Source organism: Bos mutus, chromosome 19, assembly GCF_027580195.1.
Source record: "Bos mutus isolate GX-2022 chromosome 19, NWIPB_WYAK_1.1, whole genome shotgun sequence".
Classification (NCBI taxonomy): domain Eukaryota; kingdom Metazoa; phylum Chordata; class Mammalia; order Artiodactyla; family Bovidae; genus Bos; species Bos mutus.
In genome coordinates this window covers 30,620,823-30,644,954 of record NC_091635.1, presented here as the reverse complement: position 1 = coordinate 30,644,954, position 24,132 = coordinate 30,620,823, and the positions used below count along the sequence as shown (strand labels likewise).

Here is a 24,132-nt window from a genome sequence, read left to right as displayed (position 1 = left end):
CCTCTGGATCATCCCAGTGCACCAGCCCCGAGCACCCTAATTTCCTTATTTTTTAAAAAAGGAAACTTAAGTCCAGAGAGCTGTAGTTTATTTGGATCAACTGTGGTCTCTTGAGAAATACTCTCAAGCGATCGCTTGAAAATGCCACGTTATTAGCAGTCTTTGGCCCTTTGGGTCTAAAGGTTCTCTCGGTCCCAAAGCAGCGTGCCCCTTGCTGCTTCTTGGATCAAAGGTCGTTTCGGAGGTCGTTGCTCTCATCACCCTGTTTGTTTGTTTTTTTTTCCCCTAGCACTCGTTAACTTTTAAAATTATGTAATTATTTTATTATTTATCTCATTTTCCCCACTGGAATATAGGCCTTGTGAGAGAAGGGCTATTTCCTGTCTGGTTCGACGATTAATCTTCAAGGTAAACAAGGATTCTAAACTAAGAAGTCTGGCTCCAAAATCTGCGCTTTCGGCCACTACATTATGCTGTTATTTGGTGAAGAAAGTAGAGGGTGGGCTTCTGTGTATTCAGGCAAACAAGCGGACAAAAAGAGAAACCACTAACAGAAACGAGCTGAAGAAAAACATCCGGATCCAGGAGCTCAGCGCCCGCTCGTGACCTTTCTCTCCGGAAGCGCTTGCGGCCCTCTAGCGCGAGTACGCACGCGCGGCGCCGGGGTCGCTTTGGGTCGCGCGCGAAACCGAGACGCGAGGGAAGGTTCCGCCTCCAGGACAGAAAGGCGCCTGCGCCGTCGGGGCACTGGTCGGGATACGCATTCTCGCTTCCTCCCTCCCTCGCATGCGCGCGCGGGTGGGCGTGGGAGGAGGCGGGGAACACAGAAGGAGAGCGAGGGGGCGGGTGTCGCGGGAGGGAAGGAGCGAACCGGAGAGCGTCGTCCTGAGAGCAGTGAAGGCGGCAAAATGGCGGACCGCTTCTCCCGCTTCAACGAGGACCGAGACTTTCAGGTAAACACGGGCGTCGCCGAGGTCCGGGGAAGGCGCTGGCCGAACCAGAACCTCTTCATCCCCCACTCCCAGTTTTCTTTCGCTCGGGGCTCTGCTGTGGCTTCCGAACCTGCTCCCTTTTCTCCCGCCTCCGATTCCTCTAGGGGCCTCCGGGTTTGAGGCGAGGCCGCATCTTCTCTCACTCTGTATCTTACGTCTTTAACTCGGGCCGCTGGGTTTGCGGCCTCGTCCTGTTTGGCCTGCGGGTTTGGGAGCCCCAGCCTGGCCGCTGGGTGGGGTGGCTGTGCTGCCCTCGGGTGTGCCCAGCGTGTGCGGGCGCTGGGATGGCTCCCAGGGGAAAGCGGGGGTGGGGGGGTGGGTGGGAGGTTTTGGGGCGAGTGTTGCTGAGACTGGGGCTCCTAAACCCCTGGATTTTGCTCGCACGGCTCTTCATGGGATCGGTCTCCCTCCTTGCTCACTGTAACAAGTCGCTTTCATTGTCTATTTTTCCATTTCCTCACCCGGAAAAAGGGGGCTTTAGTTATCAGACGCCTCCATGGTTAGTCAAACATTGAGATTTCCCAGAGCGTAAATGTTGCTGTTGTCATTACGTCGTTAAATGGGCTTGCAAAACAGTAAGTTACAGGAGGATGGTCGATGTGAGCTTAGCCCCAAATGCTACCTTGAGAGATTGTAGAAAGCGTCATGATAATGGACTTTACAAGCGGGTGGTGACTGCTACCAACAGCTTGATTTTTCTTTTCTTCAGTTGCAAACGTTGTATGGAAAAATGTCCTTGCCGTGGCCAGCATGATTGAGGAAAAAATTAAGGCCAAATTAGAACAACACGTCTTTCGGCTGCTTCGAGTACCTTCCTGTTGAGCGTTGTTAACGCAGAAATCTCAGCGACTAAAAGGGATTTAGTAGAGATGGGCTATTTCTAGGGTAAAAGACGTCCTTAGTCTCAAAGAAATCCCTGCATTACTGCCGCAGACCCTGGCAACAGCAGTTTGGTTCAAGGGATGAACGTCCGAACTCAAGTTATTATCCCGCTGCAGCTCTTTCTCAAAGTTACGTGGGAATACTCTAGGTAGGTTTAGGAAGGTAGTTTGAAGGGTTTGAATTCCGCCGAATGTTTGGGTTGGTAACTAAACAGGTAAAGCATTGAAGGCAACAATGTAACAATGTAGCAGCTAGAACGCTGAAGAGAAGTTTTGCAACAGTAGAAGACCTAAGGCTGTTGAAAAGCCTTGTGATCATGCGCCTGCTGAATAGCTGCAGCACAATACAGGATCTCAAGGTGTTTAAGGCTGGAATGCAGGTCCTGGAAAGTTTAAAGCCGTTCTTATTAGCTATTTGATCCTTGGGAAAGGTGAGGTTTTTTGTTTGTTTTTTAGGGAGCACCATAAAATAAGAGTAGGCTGCAAGATGTGGGGGTTTTATTGGTAGTTTTTAAGGAGACATGTTGATAATTAAAATCTTCTAGTGCTTTTCAGAATTTGAAGGTCACTTAAAATTGAAAATAGATAATACGGACAAATAAGTTTTGTGGGAAAATGTTAATTAACCACAGGATTTCAGCAGTGTTGAACAGGCAGGATTTTTAGGACCTTAAAAGATTTGAAAACTGGAGAACAGAAAATGAATGCAGTCACCTGAATAAATTGAGGAAAGCTTCTTTTTCAAGTTAAATGACTTTCTCTTCTCATGCTTTAGTTGTGTATATATGATATGCTTTTGGTTGCTTGGTAGGCCTTTGAAGATATTACATATGTTTTATCTTCTGCTTCTATATTGGTATAGCCAATTTCTGCTGTATTGTGTCAGCCGGGTAAATGTTGGTTTTTAAGATTCACATGTCCCAGCATTATGGGTAAATAGGATATTAGTAATGAAAACCTATTAGACAATTACAGGATGCTAAAACTTCTGTAAATTATTGTGCTAACATTTTTTTTAATCATTCATTTTAAAATATTTTAAGTACTATTTTTTCTGAGTGTTTCAATAAAGGGGAAAATGTAGGTGAATTTTCATTAATGATGTCATTTGATTTAAAGTTATTGGAGAGAAAATGCCCTAGGAAGCTCCTGCATATAGCTTATCTGAAACATTGTTCAAGCTCAGGTTATTCAAAATTAACTTGGCCTTTTAAGGCTTTAAGTGATAAATGAGGTGAAGCTACTCAGTGCACTTGAAAACAAATCCAAAGTAGGTTTCCAGATACAGTACATGATCCTGTTTCTTTAAACAGATCTTCTAGCAGTGGAAATTTTTCTGTGCACCTTCTCTGGTAAGTTCTAGATGACTATCATTTTCTTTGCCTTTAATTTGGCAAGGGAATTTAGAATTGTAGAATTTCACTCTTTACCAGTTTACCATTAGGTGCAAATTTTGGAGAGTTTAAGGGTTGTCTCTTGAATTTAGTATGGAGTCAGAGGAGGCTTCACTATTAGATTTTTTTTTTTCACTATTAAATTTTGTGAACACTTAAAAGTTTCAAAGGTGTTTTATATAATATAGAGAGGAGCCTAATTGGCATATTACTTGAAGCACTTAATGAATATAAAGAGTAATCATTATTATCAGGGATATGTTTGAAAGCATTTGATAACTTCATTTTAATAATAAACAGGTACTATTCTGTGGACTTTACATATGTTGTCTCCTAATCTTCCAATAACTCTATGAGGTGCGTAGTGTTACTCTTACTTTCAAACTATCTGTACCTGAGGCAGCTCAGGTACAGATAGTTAAATAACTTGGCCAAGTATCCGCAGCTGGTAATGGCAGAACCAGGATTTAGACTCCTGCTTTTTGACTTTGAACCTGTGCTCATGACCAATAACTTTACTGGCAATTGTGTATTTTACATAACTGTAACTGAGTCATCAAATATGGAGGATAAACTTATAGGTCACAAAGAATAAATGAGCTTTCAGAGAGGTGATACAATTACAGTTTCTACTCTGTTGCATTTTGTCCAGATCTGTTTCTTGTTGGTCTCCCAAGGGCTTCTAGGAAGGCTTCTGACAGTGATGTTACCCTTTGTCATAGAGGATATATTGTTAACTCTTGTCTTAGTTCTGACATTATTTAAAAATACCCCCTTTAAGTGGTGTTTTATCTTTGGAAACCTTTGTGGTTTGGGCTGATGTATTTATTTTTTAAATGTTTTAAGAGTTTTAACTACTTCTTTAAGAATCTGACCTCAATTTCTGAATGAGACATGACTTCTGCCTACATTTACCAGATTAAGGCATATTTGTTCACAGATTGAAATGTTACAGAAACTAGTGGAAAATAGCATGGTATAATTTACAAATGTAGATATATTTTCAACACTTTGAATTCCAAGTTCACTAAAGAAAGTATTTTTTGTACTGTGATGTATAGCAAGCAATGAGGTATATATACACACTGCTTAGCATTTAGTGGTTGCGCAGCTATTAATGATGATGCAGCTGAATGTTAGTGAGGAAATGTTCCTCAGCTTGTGTGCTTGCAGAGGACTGGTGATTTCAAGTAGCTTCTCATTTCCTCTTGTTCTGAATGCATTCTGCTTGAGGTTTCTAATGAAAAGAAGCTACGGTAATAGATCAGTAGGTGATAAAGTAATGAAAAAAACAACTATCTTAAAGGTCATAATAAAAGTGTAGAAATTACCCAAGAACTTTCTGTAACGTATATAGTAATCATAGTGGTACACAGCAATAAGCTATATAACTTTTATGTAGTATGTTTTTTGTGTTTCATATGTGACACCAGGATGTGACCTTCAGATAATTCTTAAGTGAGACCATTGTCAGGAGGTTTACAGTTTTAAAATATTTAGGTCATAGAAGTATATTAATATATTTTCTATGTGGGACTGTGTAATACAGTTGGCATTCTGATGCAGACATGCCAGAGATCACACATGGGCAAATGTTCTAACCTCTGTTTCCTATCATCTGAAAGATACCACTGCTGTGAAGATCATTGTCAGCTTTGCTTAGGATATTGTAACTTACGCAAAATCATTACTGTTTCGATTCCCATACACAGGATAATAGGTGGAAAGGCCTGGAATCAAGGCTGTACAAACTTCAATATACTTACCATGCATTGGTATAGTTATTAGCAAATGCACCATTACTGGTTAGTATATTCTCAAGGGATTAAGAGTGACCAAAGTAAGGTAAACATAAAAGAAGTCTCCCTAGTTGTGATGTCAAGGGTACAGGGTATATATTTAAGGCAAAAGGCATTTAAAAACATGAGACATATTAAGAAATAACATCAGAGAGAAAGACATTTATTACAACCTTCCTCGAAGGGAGGATGGGGTTGGCAAGAACTGTGATCATAGGGCTTCATTTGATGGCAGCCTTACTTATTTCATTTTAAAGTAGGTATGGAAGACCAAGAAGAAAGATATCTAGATAAATATATCATTAGGCTGAGTGCCAATAAAGTTATGGAAAAATAAATGTTCTGTTGTAGTCCTTCCGTTTATTTTGTATATGTCACAAACTTCTCATTAAAGTACTGCGAGAGATATTTTTATTACATTTTCTCAGGTCTATTTATAAGTTAAATAACCAGAACTAACATTTGTGACTTAAAAAATTTTTTAAAGCATATATAACTGGCTACCTCGATTGTGCTGCTTCATCTCTGGGATAATTTCCATATCAATTCAATCTATTTGGATAACATGATAAAATGAATAAAGGACGGTTTGTTTTCTTGATGTGGTCAAGATTACCATTTTCGGAAAAAAAGCAAAAGTTCATGAAATCTTGAACCCCTCCATGTAGAGGTTTCATCTTTGCTCTTGTGACTTAATAAGTTTCTAATGTTTTATTAATGAAAATGAATTCCAGCTTGAGGTAGACATCCAGTTCTTGAATTCTGTTAAAATTCCTTCCTTGAAACTACTTGATACTTATATGTCTGGCATTCTCTTTTCATATTAGCACTGGCATTTAGTATTAAGTGAAAGCTGACTCATGGCAGTTACTAAAGGCATTACAAATGACCACCACAAATACTGAAAGAAGGCATTGATTTGATATTGCAGTGAATACCAGAAGATGTTGTAATGATTTTCCAGTTATAAAAAGTGAATTGTCCATTTAACTGTGGAAGTCTAACCAAATGTGCTTAATACATGTTGTATTAATCAGTGCAAAAAATTAAATATGCCCAAGCTGAATATAGTGTATTGTTATGCCTATACAAAATGATTTCTTTGAGATTTAACATACACTTAGTATTTTATATCTAATTTAGGAATGTTTGGGAAAAAAAAGTATAGCTAAAGTTACTTTGGCATTGTACACAAGTTAAATGTTTTAGTATGTACTATAGTGAGTAAGAAATTAACATTTGGGCCCCAAACAGAGTTTCCTGTTATTTGCCTGAATTCTTCTTTTTACCAACAATGTTAGAGTAAGGTAAATCTTGTATTTTGTGTCACTCAAGTGACCAGAAAGTTACCTTTGTAATATTACATTTACTCTTGTCTCATGAGTTTCCAATTATTTTTGTGATCCTTGCTAAAGCATTTTATGTTGATTTCAAGGGGGCATTTCAGTTTATGTCTCTGTTTATTAGAACTGGAATACAAAATAGCTCTCCAGGTTTAAAGTTATTATAGAGAAAAGTGATTGATCATGTTCTGTATCTGACATTTTAAATAATGATTGTTGGAAAAGTCAGTATTCATATCTCATGGTTCATTCAATATTATTTTTCCAGAGTTGATGAGAGGGAGAGGCTTAATTTTTCACCCTTTTTATAGGCAGTACTGATAAAATCAATAAATTAATATGATACTTTAGGTCTTGACTATAGAAGAAACTAAAGCTGATGCTTGTGGATTATATGCTGTAGTGTCAATAACTTATCTTGTTCCTATGAGTAAAATTATGGAGTATAAAAGGGACAAAAGTAGTTGAAAATCTAATTAATACTACTTTAGGGATTCATCTGCACAAGAGATACAAAAAGGTATATTTACTTCAGAAATATTTTTTAGAATATAAGTTAATTTTTTTGAAAAGTTGTTAAAACAGTATTTGAAGTGTTTGTTTTAGGAATAGTATATATGATTATGTCTTTGGGGGAGTTGATTAAGAAGTGGTGTTTTTCAGGGAGCTATTGTTACAGCTGGAGAGACACCAAAAGTAAAAACAGTATGTATTATACACAAGACTAACATGATTATCAGATAAATAGTATTACAGTAAATAAATGCAAAACCCTAAGGGAGAAAGAGAACCCTTAAAGTGGGATGATTAAGTGTGCCTTTATGAAACATTTAAACTGAGTCTTGAAAGATGGGTTTGCATCCTTGCAAAGGGAAAGATTGGGAGGCATTCAGCTGGAGAAAATAGCCAGGGTAAAAATGTAGAGGTAAAACTAGCAGAATTGGTTGTGGGTTTTCTTGTTTTTTTTTTTTTTAAGGACAATGAATAAACCATTGGGAATGGGAAAAGGAAAAGCTAGGGCTACAAAAGTTTTATTTTAATGCTGTAAGCAGGCATGCACTAGCTATTTAAGGTGTTAAGCAGGGGAAAAGATGTAGGAAGACTGATTTAGATAGAGTTGTGTTAGATGTGCTACACATACTGTTAAAGCTGTGATGACCAGTCTCCATTAACTGGAATTAATGTGAATGGGGGCAAGGGAGTAGAGTAGAAGGTGTATACAAGGGAATGATTATGATAGTGGGCTATGTGATTTTAAGCTTGACAGAGACACAAGTGAGGACTTCGAGGGTTAAGGGTAGAGAAAGTTGGATCATTGGGTCGTAGGTTCTGATGAGGCTGAAGGATTCTTGGAATGGAGGTTCTAGAGGAGTTGGAAAGACAGAAGGTTGTGGCTGGAGAGCACAGCGTTTGAAATAGAGATAATGGAAGAGTTGACATCGTAATGACCATGAGAGCGAAATGGCTACAGTAGAATGGACATCAGGGTCATTTTAGGAAAGGAAGTTTGGAAACTGAGGCACCGGGATGTTGTAAAATCGTCTAACCTGGATCTTAGAATGGTAATATTGTATAGTTGCATACTGTCATGACAGTTTAATAAGTGCCCTTGTAATACAGTCTTGTCTAATTCTCCCAGTAACTCAGCAAGGTAAATAGAGTAGGTAGTAAGTCTATTATAGATGAGGAAACTTGTGTAGTACAGACCTGAGTTTTGAACTTTAATCTTCTCATTTCTTTTATAGCATTCTTTATGCTGTGACTTATAGCCCCTTTGAGGTGATGAGTGTTGGTATGGTCTACATTGTACAAAGCATTGTTTCTCTTTAATACTTGGCAGCATTTTCTACCAGTTAACTAACTGGTCGGAAATAGTTGGTATGCTTATCGTTAATTTTTTCCCCCCAGGAGTATCTTACCTTTATAAGCGTAATTGGTCGTTTATAACTTCTTGCCTGCCTTTTTGCTGTTTATAGGTCTACCAGAAATTCCATTCCATTTCCCAGTCATTTATTGAGTTCCTGTTTGTTGGCACGGCATCATAAAATATAAAAAAGGATAAGAAAAGGTTTTAAAAAATCAGTCTATTTTTTTCATTTATTCCAGTAGAAGAGTAGATGGCAGAGAAGAGTGGTACTTCTACTGGATACTGTCAAAATAAGGTGTCAAAATGTATCCATGACCATTATAGCATCAGAAGTTGACTGCTGTGGAATCTAGTGATGAAACTATCAGCTACTGTTTGTTGAATAGTATTAAATGACAGGCTTTGTGCCAAGGCATTTTGGAGATGTTTATCTAAGTAACCATCCAAGCGAGGTGGTAGTATCCTTCACTTTACAGAAGAGAAAACAGAAATTGAGGCCACACAGTAAACTCAGATTTGAACCTTGTTCTCTCCTTAGATAATGACTTTTCCTGTCATTCCTGATCGTTTCAAGAATAAAATCCAAATGCACTAATTTGGCTTTTGAGACTGTTAAGCATCTGGTGCCATTGTAACAGATGTGTTTCTTTTCTTGCCCTGTCATTGTCTTGCCATCCTGTAGTTTCTGTTTTTATCTGGACCTGCTAGGCTTTTTTGTTGTTTTTGTTTTTGCATGTCCTCCTACCTGTCTGAAATTCTTACCACTCATTCTTCAAGACTCAATTTGTTGTGTCTCTGACATCTTCCCTAGGCAGTTAGTTGCTTATTTTCTTTGGTCATATTTCAGTAACAGCATTTTTATTAGTAATAGTAGCAGCTAACAGTACAGAGTGCTCTCTGTTGGGCACTATGTTATGCTTATTATCTCGTACAGTCTCCCAGTTAGGTAGATTCTATTTTTATCTCCGTTTTACAAATGAAAAACTTACCCACTTCACACAGCTAGTGAGTCGAAGAGATAGCTTTCAAGTAGTTTGGACTAGTCTCAGCCTTTAACCACTGTGTTGTTTTTATCTCTCCTACTGTATAGTTTATGATACTTATTATTTTATTATATTATAATGCTTATAATTTATCTCATCTCCCTGGATGTAGAACTCCTTGAATGCAGATTCTTTCTTGTTCATTTTTCTAGAATTGGTTCAGGGTCTGGCACCTACAAGTTGCTCAGATATTTGAATTAATGGTTAAGTAGAGGCACATACAGAGAAGGCAATGGCACCCCACTCCAGTACTCTTTTGCCTGGAAAATCCCATGGATGGAGGAGCCTGGTGGGCTGTAGTCCATGGGGTCACTAAGAGTCCGGCACAACTGAGCGACTTCTCTCTCACTTTTCACTTTCATGCATTGGAGAAAGAAATGGGAACCCACTCCAGTGTTCTTGCCTGGAGAATCCCAGGGACGGGGGAGCCTGGTGGGCTGTTGTCTATGGGGTCGCACAGAGCCGGACATGACTGAAGTAACTTAGCAGCAGAGGCACATGTGTAGGAAGGAAAGACTGTGTAGAGTCTGAGGATTATGTCTAACTTGGGGGATCAACTTCCTGCTGTGTTGTGGATTATCTAAGTTGAACTGTTAGTTCTGTGATATCCTATAAAGCCAACTGAACGATATTTCAGGAATGGAAGTTGTCTTATGGAGAGTTGTAGTCTCACTTTATATTGTATATGTTAATGATAGCAATCTTAGTTGTGAGTTTTCTTTTGTGTGACATATTGTATATACACATTGTTATTCTGTGGAATAGTGCAGAATTTTTGTCACATGTCTAAATAGACATTTATCGTACCAGCAAGTGGCGAAAGAAATAATAAGCATTGATGTGGATCCCATAGGACTTGTTAACTACTGTCTCCATATCTTTTTGAACACCTCAGAAATTGTTTGCTGATTTTGCCCGCATTTCTGAAAAAGGTCTATTTCTATTGTGGGGTTTTTAAAAGATACTAATTTTTCAGTGTAGTGAGTTTTTGGAAACCAGTCCTTTCTTGGTCTGAAGTCCAGTTATCCAGAAAATTTGATATGTCAAACAGATGTACATGTATTTTTAGACAAGGGTGTGATATGCTCATACCCTTGACTCAGTGTAGTGTGTTTTCAAATTCTTAGATACTTACTGAGATTGCTTAGCCAATTATCTCTCCTACCAAATTACATAGAATTAAATTTAGTAAGTGGATTTATTTTTCTGGGTTACTGACTGGCCTCAACAATGTCTTGAAACAATAATTTATTACTTTTTTTTAACTCTTTAAATCTCAAAGCCTGTGCAGTAATACAGTAGTGTCATCATCTGGATTTGATAGCTGGGGAAACAGGCCTAAGCCCAGCGAGTGGTTTGGTAATCTGCCTAAGGTTATAGATGGCTCAGCGGGTAAAGAATCTGCCTGCAGTGCAGGAGACAGAAGAGACACAAGTTCAATCCCTGGGTTGGGAAGATCCCCTGGAGGAGGAAAATGGCAACTCTGTCCAGTATATTCTTGCCTGAAAAAGCCCATGAATAGAGGAGCCAGGCGGGCTACAGCCCAGGGTCCCAACTAAGTGAGTAAGCGCGCATGTGCGCAAAAACACACATACACCCATAATTGGACACAACTGAATGAGTAAGCACACACACACACACACCCCCCCCAGCAGACACACACACACACACACACATCCCTAGCAGACACACACACACCCCTAGAAGACACACACACCCCCACTCCCATCCCCACCCCCAGCAGACTGCTTTGATTTCTGGTGTCTGACTTCAGAGATCTTTGGCTTTACAGTAATGTACTGAAAGTCATTGGAAATCAGACTGTATGATGATGAAAACAATAGTGAAGAACTTGGGTTTTTGAGGAATTGACCCCAGTGGTGTTTCTAAATTTAAATATGTTTTTATTATACTAGTAAAATGATATCAGTAATCCCCCAGGATGTTCATTTCTTTATTTTTATGGCCAAGCCATGTAGCTTGTGGGATCTTAGTTCCCCAACCAGTGATTGAACCTGGGCCCTCAGCAGTGAAAGCTGAGTCCTGACCACTGGATCACTAAGGGATTCCCCAAATGTTCATTACTTTTTGGATATGTTTTTCATCCTGAGATGTTTTCTTTCTGATTTGAGACCATACTAGAATTAGTTTATTTGGCAGGGGTAAGGGAGAGGGAGACAGAGATGAATTCTCATTATTTGTTGTCAGAGGAGAACAAGTTTTGTTCATAGGTGAAATACGAAGCTGTTCTGTATGGCTCTGTACACTAAACAAAACCATTTTTAATCCATGACAGGTGAAATCCGCATCATTATATGTTTTGAATTTAGAAACTCCAAATTATAAACAAATATATTATTTGAGTTGTGATGTAGGGTTACGATTAATATATCTACTTTGTGACTTTAGACAGTCTCTAAGGGGATAATGGTAAATACAGTAGAAAAAATAAATTTTGATTGCAGAGATTTGGAGCCGAGACAGGAACATCTATAACAGGTAGCTTAATAGCTAGAGACAGGGGCTAAGATGGGTTTGCATGAGTGGTACAATAAAGCTGACAAAGAAAACTTTAAACTTGGCTCATACCTAGTCTAGGTAGGAAAGCCAGACAGGATTTAAATTTTCAGTCTGTATAATCCTCCTGTTAATAATGGATTTGATTCAAATTGGAAACTTTGGATCTGCCGACTTTTACTATGAGTAATACTTTTCATCAAAAAAATTTTTTTTAGAAATGGTATGAAATTTTAATAACTAAGAAGACGGAAGAGGCTCACCTCTTCGGGGTCTTAAATATTTTGTTTTGCTATTTGAAATTACGGGTTGTTGGTTGTGATCCTTAAAGAGTGGTCCCACACTTTTCTTTATTTCTCATTTTCCGTATTAATTACCATATAGTTAATTACTGGAAAAGCTGTGGGATCATGTAGATTCCAAAATCAGCACTGGTTAGCAAATAACAAGATTCATTTATATGGATAAATTTAGGGCAACCTTAGTCTCTATTTATATTGAAATGATCACTGCAGCTAAATTTATAATAGAAAATTTCCACATTTGTCCTGTGCTTGGAAGCAGAATCCTTGACCTGTAAGGAACTAAAGCTACCATGTACTTCAATAATACGCAGGTCAGTCAGGTTCTATTCATTTGTAGTTAAGACCTACCCCAAGTTGATCCTTTTTTGAAAGAAGAGGCAGTTAAAAGAAAGTCAGCTGGCAGTATGTATATGTGGGTGTGCATTTAAAAATCTTTGACACATTATGTGTATGTCTGATCTTTTTGAACTTATATTTCTGATCAGCATAAATGAAAACCTATATTTCACTCTAAAAGCAGGTAATATTTAAAAAGGAAGAATTGATTTGGACAATGAAATAACTGTTCAAAACAGTGATCATTGAAATCAAATTTTAAGAATGCCTTAATAATCACAGGATCTGTGAATTTTCACCAGGATGACTGTTTATACCTCTTGTCCAGGGGTAATTAGGATTAGCACACCCTCTTCCTCTGTCTATGCCCTGGTTTGTATGATACAGTCATCCTAGCTCTAATGGGATTTCAGAGATCTAAATGTGGTTTTGGAAGCAGGGTAAAGCAGAAAAAATTACTTCTCTTCAAATCCCTGTTGAGGCCAGCAGATAATCAGATGTCTTGCTGATTATTTTTGGAAAGAACAATCTTACTAAATTTATCAGAATGACTTGGAAAAAACTTTTGTGGGGGAGAAAGGCAAGAAATATTATCATCATCATCACTGCTACTGCTACTATAGTTTGTGCCCTGGGAGTTTGAAATCGCTTCTTATATCCCATCCTTCATTTTGCTTTTCTAGTACAACATTCAGAAGAGACAGAAGGATTCAGAGTGAAAGGTTAAATCACTTCTTCTCAAAGACAACCACTGTTTAATTATACGTGGATTCTTTCAGAGTTACTTAATATATACAAGCAGTCTCCATTCTACCTTTCCAAAAATACAGTTTTTAGCTCTTTGATTTTTTTCTCATAATATGCTTTCAATAATAATGATAACTAAAAGGTTTTTGCTTTTATTTTTAACTAATTTTAGACTTACAGAATAGTCCCCAAAATAGTGTAGAGGGTTTTGGTATACTATTCACTCAAGTTCTTCTGCTACAATATTTGTATAATAACCATAACATAATTATCAAGACTAAGAAATTATCTTTGGTAAGATAATATTAACTAAATCATAGACCTTATTTGAATTTTACCAGTTTTTCCACTGATGTCCTTTTTCTGTTCCAAGATCCCATCCAGGTTTCCACATTGTTTACATTTAGCTGTTTCTTGGTTGTCTTCTCTCATTTGTAATACATCTTCAATCTTTCCATGTATTTTATGATAACTAAATTTTAAAAAATTTATTGGAGAAGTGAGTTCCAGAAAAACATCTATTTCTGCTTTATTGACTATGCCAAAGCCTTTGACTATGTGCATCACAGTAAACTGTGGAAAATTCTGAAAGAGATGGGAATAACAGACCACCTGACCTGCCTCTTGAGAAACCTGTATGCAGGTCAGGAAGCAACAGTTAGAACTGGACATGGAACAACAGATTGGTTCCAAATAGGAAAAGGAGAACGTCAAGGCTGTATATTGTCACCCTGCTTATTTAACTTATATGCAGAGTACATCATGAGAAACGCTGGACTGGAAGAAGCACAAGCTGGAATCAAGATTGCCAGGAGAAATATCAATAACCTCAGATACGCAGATGATACCACCCTTATGGCAGAAAGTGAAGAGGAACTAAAAAGCCTCTTGATGAAAGTGAAAGTGGAGAGTGAAAAAGTTGGCTTAAAGCTCAACATTCAGAAAACGAAGATCATGGCATCCGGTCCCATCACTTCATGGGAAATAGAGGAAACAGGGTCAGACTTTTATTTTGGGGGGCTCCAAAATCACTGCAGATGGTGACTGCAGCCATGAAATTAAGAGACGCTTACTCCTTGGAAGGAAAGTTATGACCAACCTAGATAGCATATTCAAAAGCAGAGACATTACTTTGCCAACAAAGGTCCGTCTAGTCAAGACTATGGTTTTCCCTGTGGTCATGTATGGATGTGAGAGTTGGACTGTGAAGAAGGCTGAGCACTGAAGAATTGATGCTTTTGAACTGTGGTGTTGGAGAAGACTCTTGAGAGTCCCTTGGACTGCAAGGAGATCCAACCAGTCCATTCTGAAGGAGATCAGCCCTGGGATTTCTTTGGAAGGAATGATGCTAAAGCTGAAACTCCAGTACTTTGGCCACCTCATGCGAAGAGTTGACTCATTGGAAAAGACTGATGCTGGGAGGGATTGGGGGCAGGAGGAGAAGGGGACGACAGAGGATGAGATGGCTGGATGGCATCACTGACTTGATGGACGTGAGTCTGAGTGAACTCTGGGGGTTGGTGATGGACAGGGAGGCCTGGTGTGCTGCAGTCCATGGGGTCTCAAAGAGTCGGACACGACTGAGCAACTAAACTGAACTGACAGTTGATTTACAGTGTTGTTGGTTTCAAATGTACAGTAAAGTGAGCCAGTTATATATATATATGTCTCCACCGTTTTGGTTTTTTTAAGATTCTTTTCCCATATAGACCGTTACAAAGTATTGAAGAGAGTTCCCTATACTGTATATCCACCCATCTGTACAGCAGGCTATTATCTGTTTTGCATATCGCTAACTAAGTTTTGACTATTCTGCTTTCTATAGAGAATATTATTTCAGAATTATGGAGGTAAGGTTATTGTTTTTTTAATCTTTGGGTTTTGTATAGTAGAATACAGTGGCAGGAATATGGGACTAAGAATCAGAAGCCTTTGTGAATTTGTGACAATCTCTGTATCAGTTAATGTATCAGTTCTCTTGTTTGTAAAATAGAGATGATTAAAAAAAAATCCCCTAAATTTAACTGGTTCCCAGATCCTGTATTGAGTATATCATGAGCTTATTAGGGTAAGATTTCTAAAGGATTTTATAAAGCTAAAGAAAGCTATACATGTCTGTGTCTGTGGAATGGTATTGATCCTTCCCAAAACTTTTAAAAATAAACCTTTTATCTTAGAACAGTTTTAGATTTACAGAAAGTTTGCTAAGGTAGCACAGTTTTTTTATACACCACACCTCTCATATACTCTGTGCCTGTTTCCCCCTCATTAACATCTTTCATTAGTACGGCACATTTATTTCTGTATTAATGTCTCTAATCACCATGACCATGATGAATTTTGCCTTATGCCTTGACTCCTGCCATTTTCCATGAAATTAATACTGTTATTCTTTTCCCTTGCATTTTCCTGATATGCCTTTACTGATCCATTTGCTGTAAACCTTTTGTAATTTCCATGTGTCAGATGTTACCAGCTTCTAATTGGACATTGCCTTGGTACCCAATCTAAGTTTCACCCATTTGCATAGAAAAATGTAAAGTTTTAAAGCAATTAAAAAGCAAAAATCAGGAAAAAAAAAAACCCTCCACTAAAACAGAGCAAGTAATACAAATGTAAAAGTAGATATTGTTAAAAGTTCAGGCTACATTGTAATAGGAAAAAGTGAAAGAAAGTGCTACTTTATTTCATTTCTTAGAGATAATCATTGTTATCAATTTTACAATTTTGTAGTCAAGTTTTAAAATGAACATACTATTTTGAAGAAATGCTTTGGAAATTTTGACTATGGGTTTACTCAGATTATTAACTTTTTTGTTGTTTACTTTTTAAAAAATACATAGATTTTATTTTTTAAGTCAGTTTTAAATTAGGCTCAACGTTCAGTTTCCATATATCCATTCCCTCCTTCACATCAGCTGTAATCAACAATTCCCACCAGAGTGGTACATTTGTTACAAGAGGTGAACCAGCATTGACACCTAATTATCACCCAAGGTCCTAGTATATCTTAGGGTTCACTCTTGATGTAGTTCTGTAGTTTTGGCATATGTGGTATAATGACATGTATCCACCTTTACAGTATCATATAGTTTCACTGTCCTAAAAATCTGTGTTCCATCTGTTTATCCCTTTTTTCCCTTTAAGCCCCTGACAGCCACACACTGTATGTGTGTGTACCTGTAACTGTTTCCATTGTATTGCTTCTTCCAGAGTGTTACTTACTTGGAGTCAAAATATGTTATCTTTTCAGATTGGCATCTCTCACTTAGTAATATGTTTTCAGGACTCCTCTGTGTCTTTCTGTGACTTGATAGCTCATCTTTTTAGTGGTGAATAATATTTTGTTGCATAGATGTATCATGGTCAGTTAATCTGTTCATCTCTTCAACATCTTGGTTGTTGCTAAATTCTAGCAGTTGTGAATAAAAACTACTGTAACTGTCATGTACAAGGTTTTGTTTGATGTAAATTTTAAACTCATCTGGAAAAATACCAAGGAATGCAATTGCTGGATGGTATGGTAAGAGTATGTTTAGTATTGTAAGAAACTGCCAAACTGTCTTTTGTATTTTGTTTTCCCACCAGCAGTGAGTGAGAATTCCTGTTGCTCCCACATCCTTGCTAGCATTTGATGTTGTCAGTATCTTGGATGTTAGCCATTCTCATATGTAGTGGCATTTCATTTTAACTTGCAGTTCTCTAATGAAATAAGTTGTTGAGCATCTTTCCATATAGTATTTGTTATGTGTATATTTTCTTTGGTGAAGTGTCAGTTTAGATCTTTTGCCCATTTTTTAGTTGTTTGTTTTCTTATTGTTTGAGTTCTTTGTATATTTTAGATAACAGCTCTTTGTCCGATGTGCTTTTTTGCAATATTTTCTCCTGATTTGTGGCTTGTCCTCTTATCCTCTTGACAGTGACTTTCACAGAGCAGACGTTTTACATTTTAATAAAGTCCTTAGCAGTTATTTTTTTTTATGCATCATACCTTTTGTGTGCTGTGCTGTGCTAAGTCACTTCAGTCGTGTCTGACTCTTTGTGACCCTGTGGACCATAGCGTGGCAGGCTCCTCTGTCTGTGGGATTGATTCTCCAGGCAAGAATACTGGAGTGGGTTGCCATTTCCTCCTCCAGAGACTCTTCCCGACCCAGGGATCAAACCTGCGTCTCCTGCATTGGCAGGCGGGCTCCTTACCACTAGTGCCACCTGGGAAGTCCCGTGCCTTTTGGTATTGTATCTGAAAAATCAACAGCAAACCCAGGATCACTTAGTTTATTTATTGCTTGCTTTTACTTGATTTTCATGTCATTATGTTTATTTTGGTGTAGATGAAAAATGTTTTATGCTTCACCACTAGGGATTATTAGCTTTTTGGTTAACATTTTACTTTTGGTAGTAATTAGGTTTTTGTAGTGGCAAATTTTAAATGTCAGGTTTTTTTTTCCCTTGTAGGATACTTTTAATTCACTTTAAATCTGCAAATTCGTAGAATTTTAGGCCAAGAAATGACATGAGTGTCTAGTTCAAGTTCATTTTGCAGATGAGTACAGAATGGATGAAAACTATAACATGATTTGTATGAGGCCAAATACAAGATAGTAATAAAAACAGGACGCTAATTGGTTTATTATGGCAAATCAGATACTCAAAATATTGAGAAGTGATCTCTCTCAATTCCCTAAGTTAGTTATGATAATTTGTAGGATATTTCTTTTCAGGCTGTTTAAATTCAAGTGCTATCACTAAAGTCAGCAGATACTTAAAAAACTAAACTTTAGATGTTGGTTAGTTTTTTTTTCCCCCCCCCAGAAATACTTACCAGCTCCTGTCATATTTACGTAACATTGCTTGTTTAATTTTTGTCCACATAGTCTCACACAACCTTTTTGAGTTTTTCCCTTCCATTTAACTTCAAATTAACATACTTCCACATAGTTTTAAAACTTTTAAATGACTCCCTAATTGTTGCATTAATAAAATAGAATTAAACTCTTCCCTTGTTGGACATTGGTCTCTACTTTTTAAAACAAAAGAGAAATGCTACAGTATTATCTGCATTTTAAATATGTAATAGCTGTGGAAAATGTGATACTCTTCTCTCAGTGTTCCCCCCCTAGTACCTTTTACTTCTGGGGAAAAACTCCCAAAGAACACAGCATAATACATAACTGTATTTTTGAATTAACACCATTTAAAATTTCTGGGGAAATATTTTAAAATTTATTTTAAAGTGATACTGATTCAAAAATACATAGAGCTTTCATTTTAAATATTCAGAGATAAAATACAAAGTGATTGTGATTTCTATTAGGATATTTGAGTATTGGGTAGTTAAGTATAAAATTCAAAAGAAAAAAACATGTGCAGTTAAAAATGGCCTCTGTCTCATCTCTTGTCTCTTAAACAGATTTCTGAGTTAACTTCTAGAATCAAGCAGTTTTTAGGGGGCTGAAAAAACCACTAGTTGGTGTTTTCCTCTAGTTTTGCTTTTTTCAGAATGCTATATAAATAGAATCGGGTAGCTTCTTCAGCATGACCTCTTTTACTTAGCATAATGTGTTTGAAATTCATACAGATGTTGCTTATATGAGTAGTTTGTTCCTTTTATTGCTGAATATTTGTCCATGTATGGGTGTACTATAGTTTTTACATTCCTTTCCCAGTTGAGGGACATTTGAGTAATTTCCAGACATTCACAGGCAGGTTTTGTGTGAACATAGGTTTTCGTTTTTCTTGTGTGAATACCTAGTGACAATGTTGATGGGCTATTTGGATAAATGTGTGTAGAAGTGTGTAAGAAACTGCCAAACTATTTTCTTAAGTGGCTGTACCATTTTACATTCCTACCAGCAAACTTTTGCCTACTTTAGAGCTAGATTTTCTTAATATTGTGTTCTGTGACTTCTTTATATATTCTGGATACAAATCTTTTAAGGTTTGTGAATATTTTCTCTCAATTCAATGTTTCAATTTTTTCTTTCATAAGTTGTGCTTCTGGGATTGTATCTTAAATCCTTGTCTCACCCAAGGTCTGCTTTTAGGTCTGTGATACATGTGCAGTGTGGATTGAGACTTTTTTACATATGAGTACCTAGTTCTAGCACCATATATGGAAAATACTTCTCTAATTGTTTTTGAACCTTTTTGAAGAACAATTAATCAATTGTCCTAAGTCAAATAAAGGTTTAGCTGCTTTAAAAAATAGTAGCCAATTATTGTTGGTAGTTTGAAATTATTCTTTTATAATTAAATTATATCAAGCTATAGAGTAAAAGAACTGACGTGAACATGAGTTTGAGTGAACTCTGGGAGTTGGTAATGGACAGGGAGGCCTGGTGTGCTGCAGTCTATGGGGTTGCAAAGAGTCGGACACAGCTGAGCGACTGAAGTGACTGATAGAGTAAAAGAGAATTATGAAATTTGGCCAGACATTGGTGTCCTATGGGCTTCCCTTGTGACTAAGCTGGTCAAGAATCTGCCTGCAATGTGGGAGACCTGGGTTCGATCCCTGGGTTGGGAAGATCACCTGGAGAAGGGAAAGGCTACCCACTCCAGTATTCTGGCCTGGAGAATTCCATGGACTGTTTAATCCATGGGGTTGCAAAGCGTCTGACACTACTGAGTGACTATCACTTTCACTTTGGTGTCCTATACTGTGAGATTTGGGTTAATCTAATTTATCCGGATATTTATTATTTAGGAATTTAGATGTACTTTGCAGTTAACAACTTTTAAGTAACTGTTAAACTTAAAAAATAAATTTATTTATTTATTTATTTTTGGCTGTGCTGGGTCTTTGTTGCTGCACAAGGTTTTCTCTAGTTGCTGTGTGTGGGCTTTAGTAGTTGTGGCACATGGGCTCAGTGGTTGTGTTTCCTAGGCTTGGTTGCTCTGCAGCATGTGACATCTTCCCAGATGAGGGATCAGACCCATGTCTTCTGCATTGGCAGGTGGATTCTTTACCACTGAACCACCAGGGAAACCCCAACTATTAAACTTTTAAATGCTAGAATAGAAGTTAAATGCCAAGAGGCAGGTGTTACTTTAAAGAGATCATTGGATGAAATATTGGAGATTAAGACAGACTTTCAGGATTAATGGCTATTTTTTTTATATTATTTGTTGATGGTTGTTTTTTCATCATTCTGGGAAGGGAGAGTTGTAGTGTTAGTTGCTTAGTCATGTCCGACTCTTTGTGAGCCCGTGGACTGTATGTAGCCTGCCAGGCTCCTCTGTCCATGGGATTCTCCAGTCAAGAATAATGGAGTGGGTTACCATTTCCTTCTCCAGGGGATCTTTCCAACCCAGGAGTGGAAACCAGGTCTCCTTCATTGCAGGCAGATCCTTTTACTGTCTGAGCCCCTCTGCTCTTAAATCCTGTTCCATTTTTAAGATTAGCTTTTATCTTTGGAAACCCCACTCCTATCCTATTACTCCTTTCTTCTTTTGGATAGACTTTACCATACAGTTTTATTATCTTTAACCTGGTAAAAACAAATAACATAGCATTTTTTCATTTTAATTAAAGTGCATAGTCCAGTGGCGTTAAATACGTTACCAGTGTTATACAACCATTATTACCACTGTCTAGTTCCAGAACTTTTTCGTCACTACAAGACCCCATTCTTGTCCTTAAGGACTTCACAGTCTGGTTGCGAAAATAAGTAACTTAATGTTTACCATATAGTGTGGCAAATTACATGTCAGAGCTTGCTATAGTTAAGCTGTATTCGTTCAACTAAAATTTTACTTTGAAAGAGCAAAGTAATTTTTGGTTAGGTTAACATCCGGGTTGTCCTACCACTCCATACCTGAATTAAATTTAGGCTAGACTGAAATCTTTAGTCTTCTTGGCTTAAATAAATTCAGGACTCACAACTCCTCATGCTCTTACTTTGTAAGATCATTTGAGGAATAGCTGTATTTGGGATGGTAAAATAATCTGCCTGCAGTGCAGGAGACCCAGATTTGATACTTGTTACTTTATAACAAGAAGGAAACTGAAAAATTGATATTCTGATTTAAAGCTAAATTATGAACTCTTCCTTTTCTCATGGAGCAGAAGAAAAAAACAGAGAGAACTTCCTAGTTGTCTGTTCCCACCTCAGTTGAGCTGTTTTGACTTATTCTAGTTGTAGTGACAGCTTCCTTGATTATGGTCAAATATAGCGTTATACAGGCATGCTTGTGTCTTTTAGCAGATCATTTGAGGAATAGCTGTATTTAGGATACTGTGTCAAGAGATTGTGTTTCTGAACTCCTTGAAGCTTTGGAGTTGGAAATTGATGATTTAAAGTTGACCATTTTAGCAGTTTTAGTGAAAGGCAGTGTTAGCAACATTGAACAGTGTTGTAATACAGATTTTATTTGCATTCTGCTGTCAGGGTTTGTTTGCTGTAGCACAAGATTGTTTTGGAAAAGTAAAACACAATACAGCCCTTTGTTTTTAAGATTCTGCAGTCTTCCTAATATAGTCAGTCTAAGAAAGAGTTGCTATCCCAAATGATGGTTAATATTTTAGTTAGCAATTTCAATGTTTATCATAAGAAAAGTTCATATTACTAGATCTAGACTTCTAATAAATTGTGTTTACAGATTTAAGAAAGCCTGAATTTGTGACAGTTTTGGTTGTTTATTCAAAAAGAATGAAAAATTAAAGATAACCCCCTAGTTTGATTAGTTTTACTAATAATTTTGGCATTTGCTTTTAGAAAAATAACTGTAGTCTTGTTTTTTTCAGGGTAATCACTTTGATCAATATGAAGAAGGACATTTGGAAATTGAACAAGCATCCCTTGACAAGCCTATAGAATCGGTAAGATCAGTGCTTAATTTGGGGTCGTAGATAGTTAGATAGGTAGTGTTCGTGTGACACTTGATGTGAATGAAGTTAAACTTATTAATTAACTTATAGTACAGTTTAGAGCTGTTTTCTTGCATGCCCTACAGTAATCAAGTAGAGTTTGAGTTGTAATCTAATATTTAGTATGTTAGGAAATCAGTGAAAAAAATCTAGAAACACTTTAGAATTTTGATGGAAAAATATCATTTTTGGCCCATACTCTGTTAAAGATAATAAGTTTAAGTTTAGTTGAAGTTTTTGTAAATTGAATAAAGGAGTAAAATGTATTTTGATCCTTTAAAAAACTTCACCTTTCCTGGCAACACAATCATGTGTGAAATGTTCCATTAGGAACAGTTAGGGGCTAATATTTTTATTTACCAGACTCTTGTGAGACATGGTAACTTTGGTTTCTATGGTTTAAGAGATGTCTGGTTTTTGTCGAAAGTTGATTGTATCTATTCACATGACTTAATTTTAAATATTGATATAATGCAACAGAACAAGTAGATTTGTTTTCCTGACTCTTTAATTTTTGAACATTATTTTTATTTTGAAAAGCCCTTTATTTTCAGATTACACAGTCCATTGTTAAAATGTCTAAATTTGTCAGTATTGTCAGTATTTAATATTTGTTCTTAAGTGTATGTATTTAGTAAGGGTTTCAGAGTTATTGATTAACTAGAATGCAAAGTCAACAGAGAGAGAGTCTCTATAACAGTCAAGACGTTCCCCCTTCTCCTTTTAAGAAATACTAGCTTCTCCTCCTCCCTCAGGAAAATAAGGCAATTTAGAGAATACAGATATTTTAACTTTAGCTTTTATTTTAATAGCTGTAGCATAGTAAAGGATCAACATATATTTATGTTCCTAACTAGGTTGGTGTTGTGTGTGTTTGTGTGTGTGTTTAGATGTTTACAGAAATTTACACAACTTGGGGTGTTCGACATTTTTCTTCCACAGCAGTTGGCCCATATTAGCTAAGCAGCCATGATCTGGTTTGTATTGCACGGTCTGCCTTTTTTTAATTTCTTCTCTAGGGTTTCTTTCTCCCCACCTCCCCTTCTTATTTCTGTTCTTCTGGTCCAGTGAACACTGCATATAGTACCTTCTGTCTTAATGTGCTGGCATGATGCTAGACTTAGGCATGGCAGTAATTGATGACGCATGTGATAATGCTGCAGAGGGAGAATTCACATCTGATGTTGTGCTGAAAGCCCAGTCTTGTGTTTTGACTTAAGGATGAAATGCCAGGCCCACTTTGATGAGTTAAAAAATATTTGAAGTTTTTGTCTTATTTTACTATCGTCTTGGGAATTATCACAAGGTGGAGTTTTACAGTGAAATCTATGGGCTAGCTAGGTCAGTATTTTATACTTGGAAAATAACTTTTCCATATCATTTAAATGTTTCTTTGGGTCAAAGTTTAAGAATAGATAGCTGTCAAAAGAAAGGCCCAGGTGCCATATTCTGCAAGGTACAAAGTTGAATAATATTATACAAGCTATAATTCAGTGGGTACTCTGACTCAACAGTAGCAGGAAATTTAGCTGGACTAAATTTGCGGCCTAGTATTCATTATTACTTTACTCAAGAAAGTTTTAATAAAAGCATGAAATTAAATGATTTTAACATTTTAAAAGCCTTCTTTTAGGACTGCATTTAAAGGTTTTTGGAAAGTTCATTCCTTCGGCATGTGGGACTAGTGCTCTTTTTCCTCTCACAATGTCCAGGAATTTTCCCAGCATATGTCATAGAAAGAACACTATCATAAGGCAGTCTGACTGAGTAATCTCAGTGAGTAGGAGTGGAATTGATATATGCCTTATTTATTAAATAGTATTATCTTCTCCACTAGAAATAGCAAATATCCTTGGACTGGATGTTTAATTTTTTATGAATAAATACATGTTCAGAGATGTATAGTAGTAAATTGTACTTCTAATGAAAATCTACTCCTGAAACACATTAAAACATGGATTATTTGTGATGTAGTAGTTTAGGTAGTAAGGTGCTTCATAGCCAACGTGGTGTTAGATAGAAGTGGGGCAAAAAGAGAAGGA

At 37.1% G+C, this 24,132-nt stretch overlaps 1 protein-coding gene across 1 annotated transcript in view; it reads left to right on the top strand.

Annotated features, from left to right (window-relative positions):
* The first annotated feature begins 717 nt into the window (after positions 1-717).
* Positions 718-24,132, top strand: part of GPATCH8 (G-patch domain containing 8) — a 95,101-nt gene continuing 71,686 nt past the window's right edge. The window contains 2 exon segments of the mRNA XM_070389937.1: positions 718-953; positions 21,968-22,042. Of these exon segments, the coding sequence (XP_070246038.1) occupies positions 909-953; positions 21,968-22,042 (120 nt within the window). The 5' untranslated portion in view covers positions 718-908.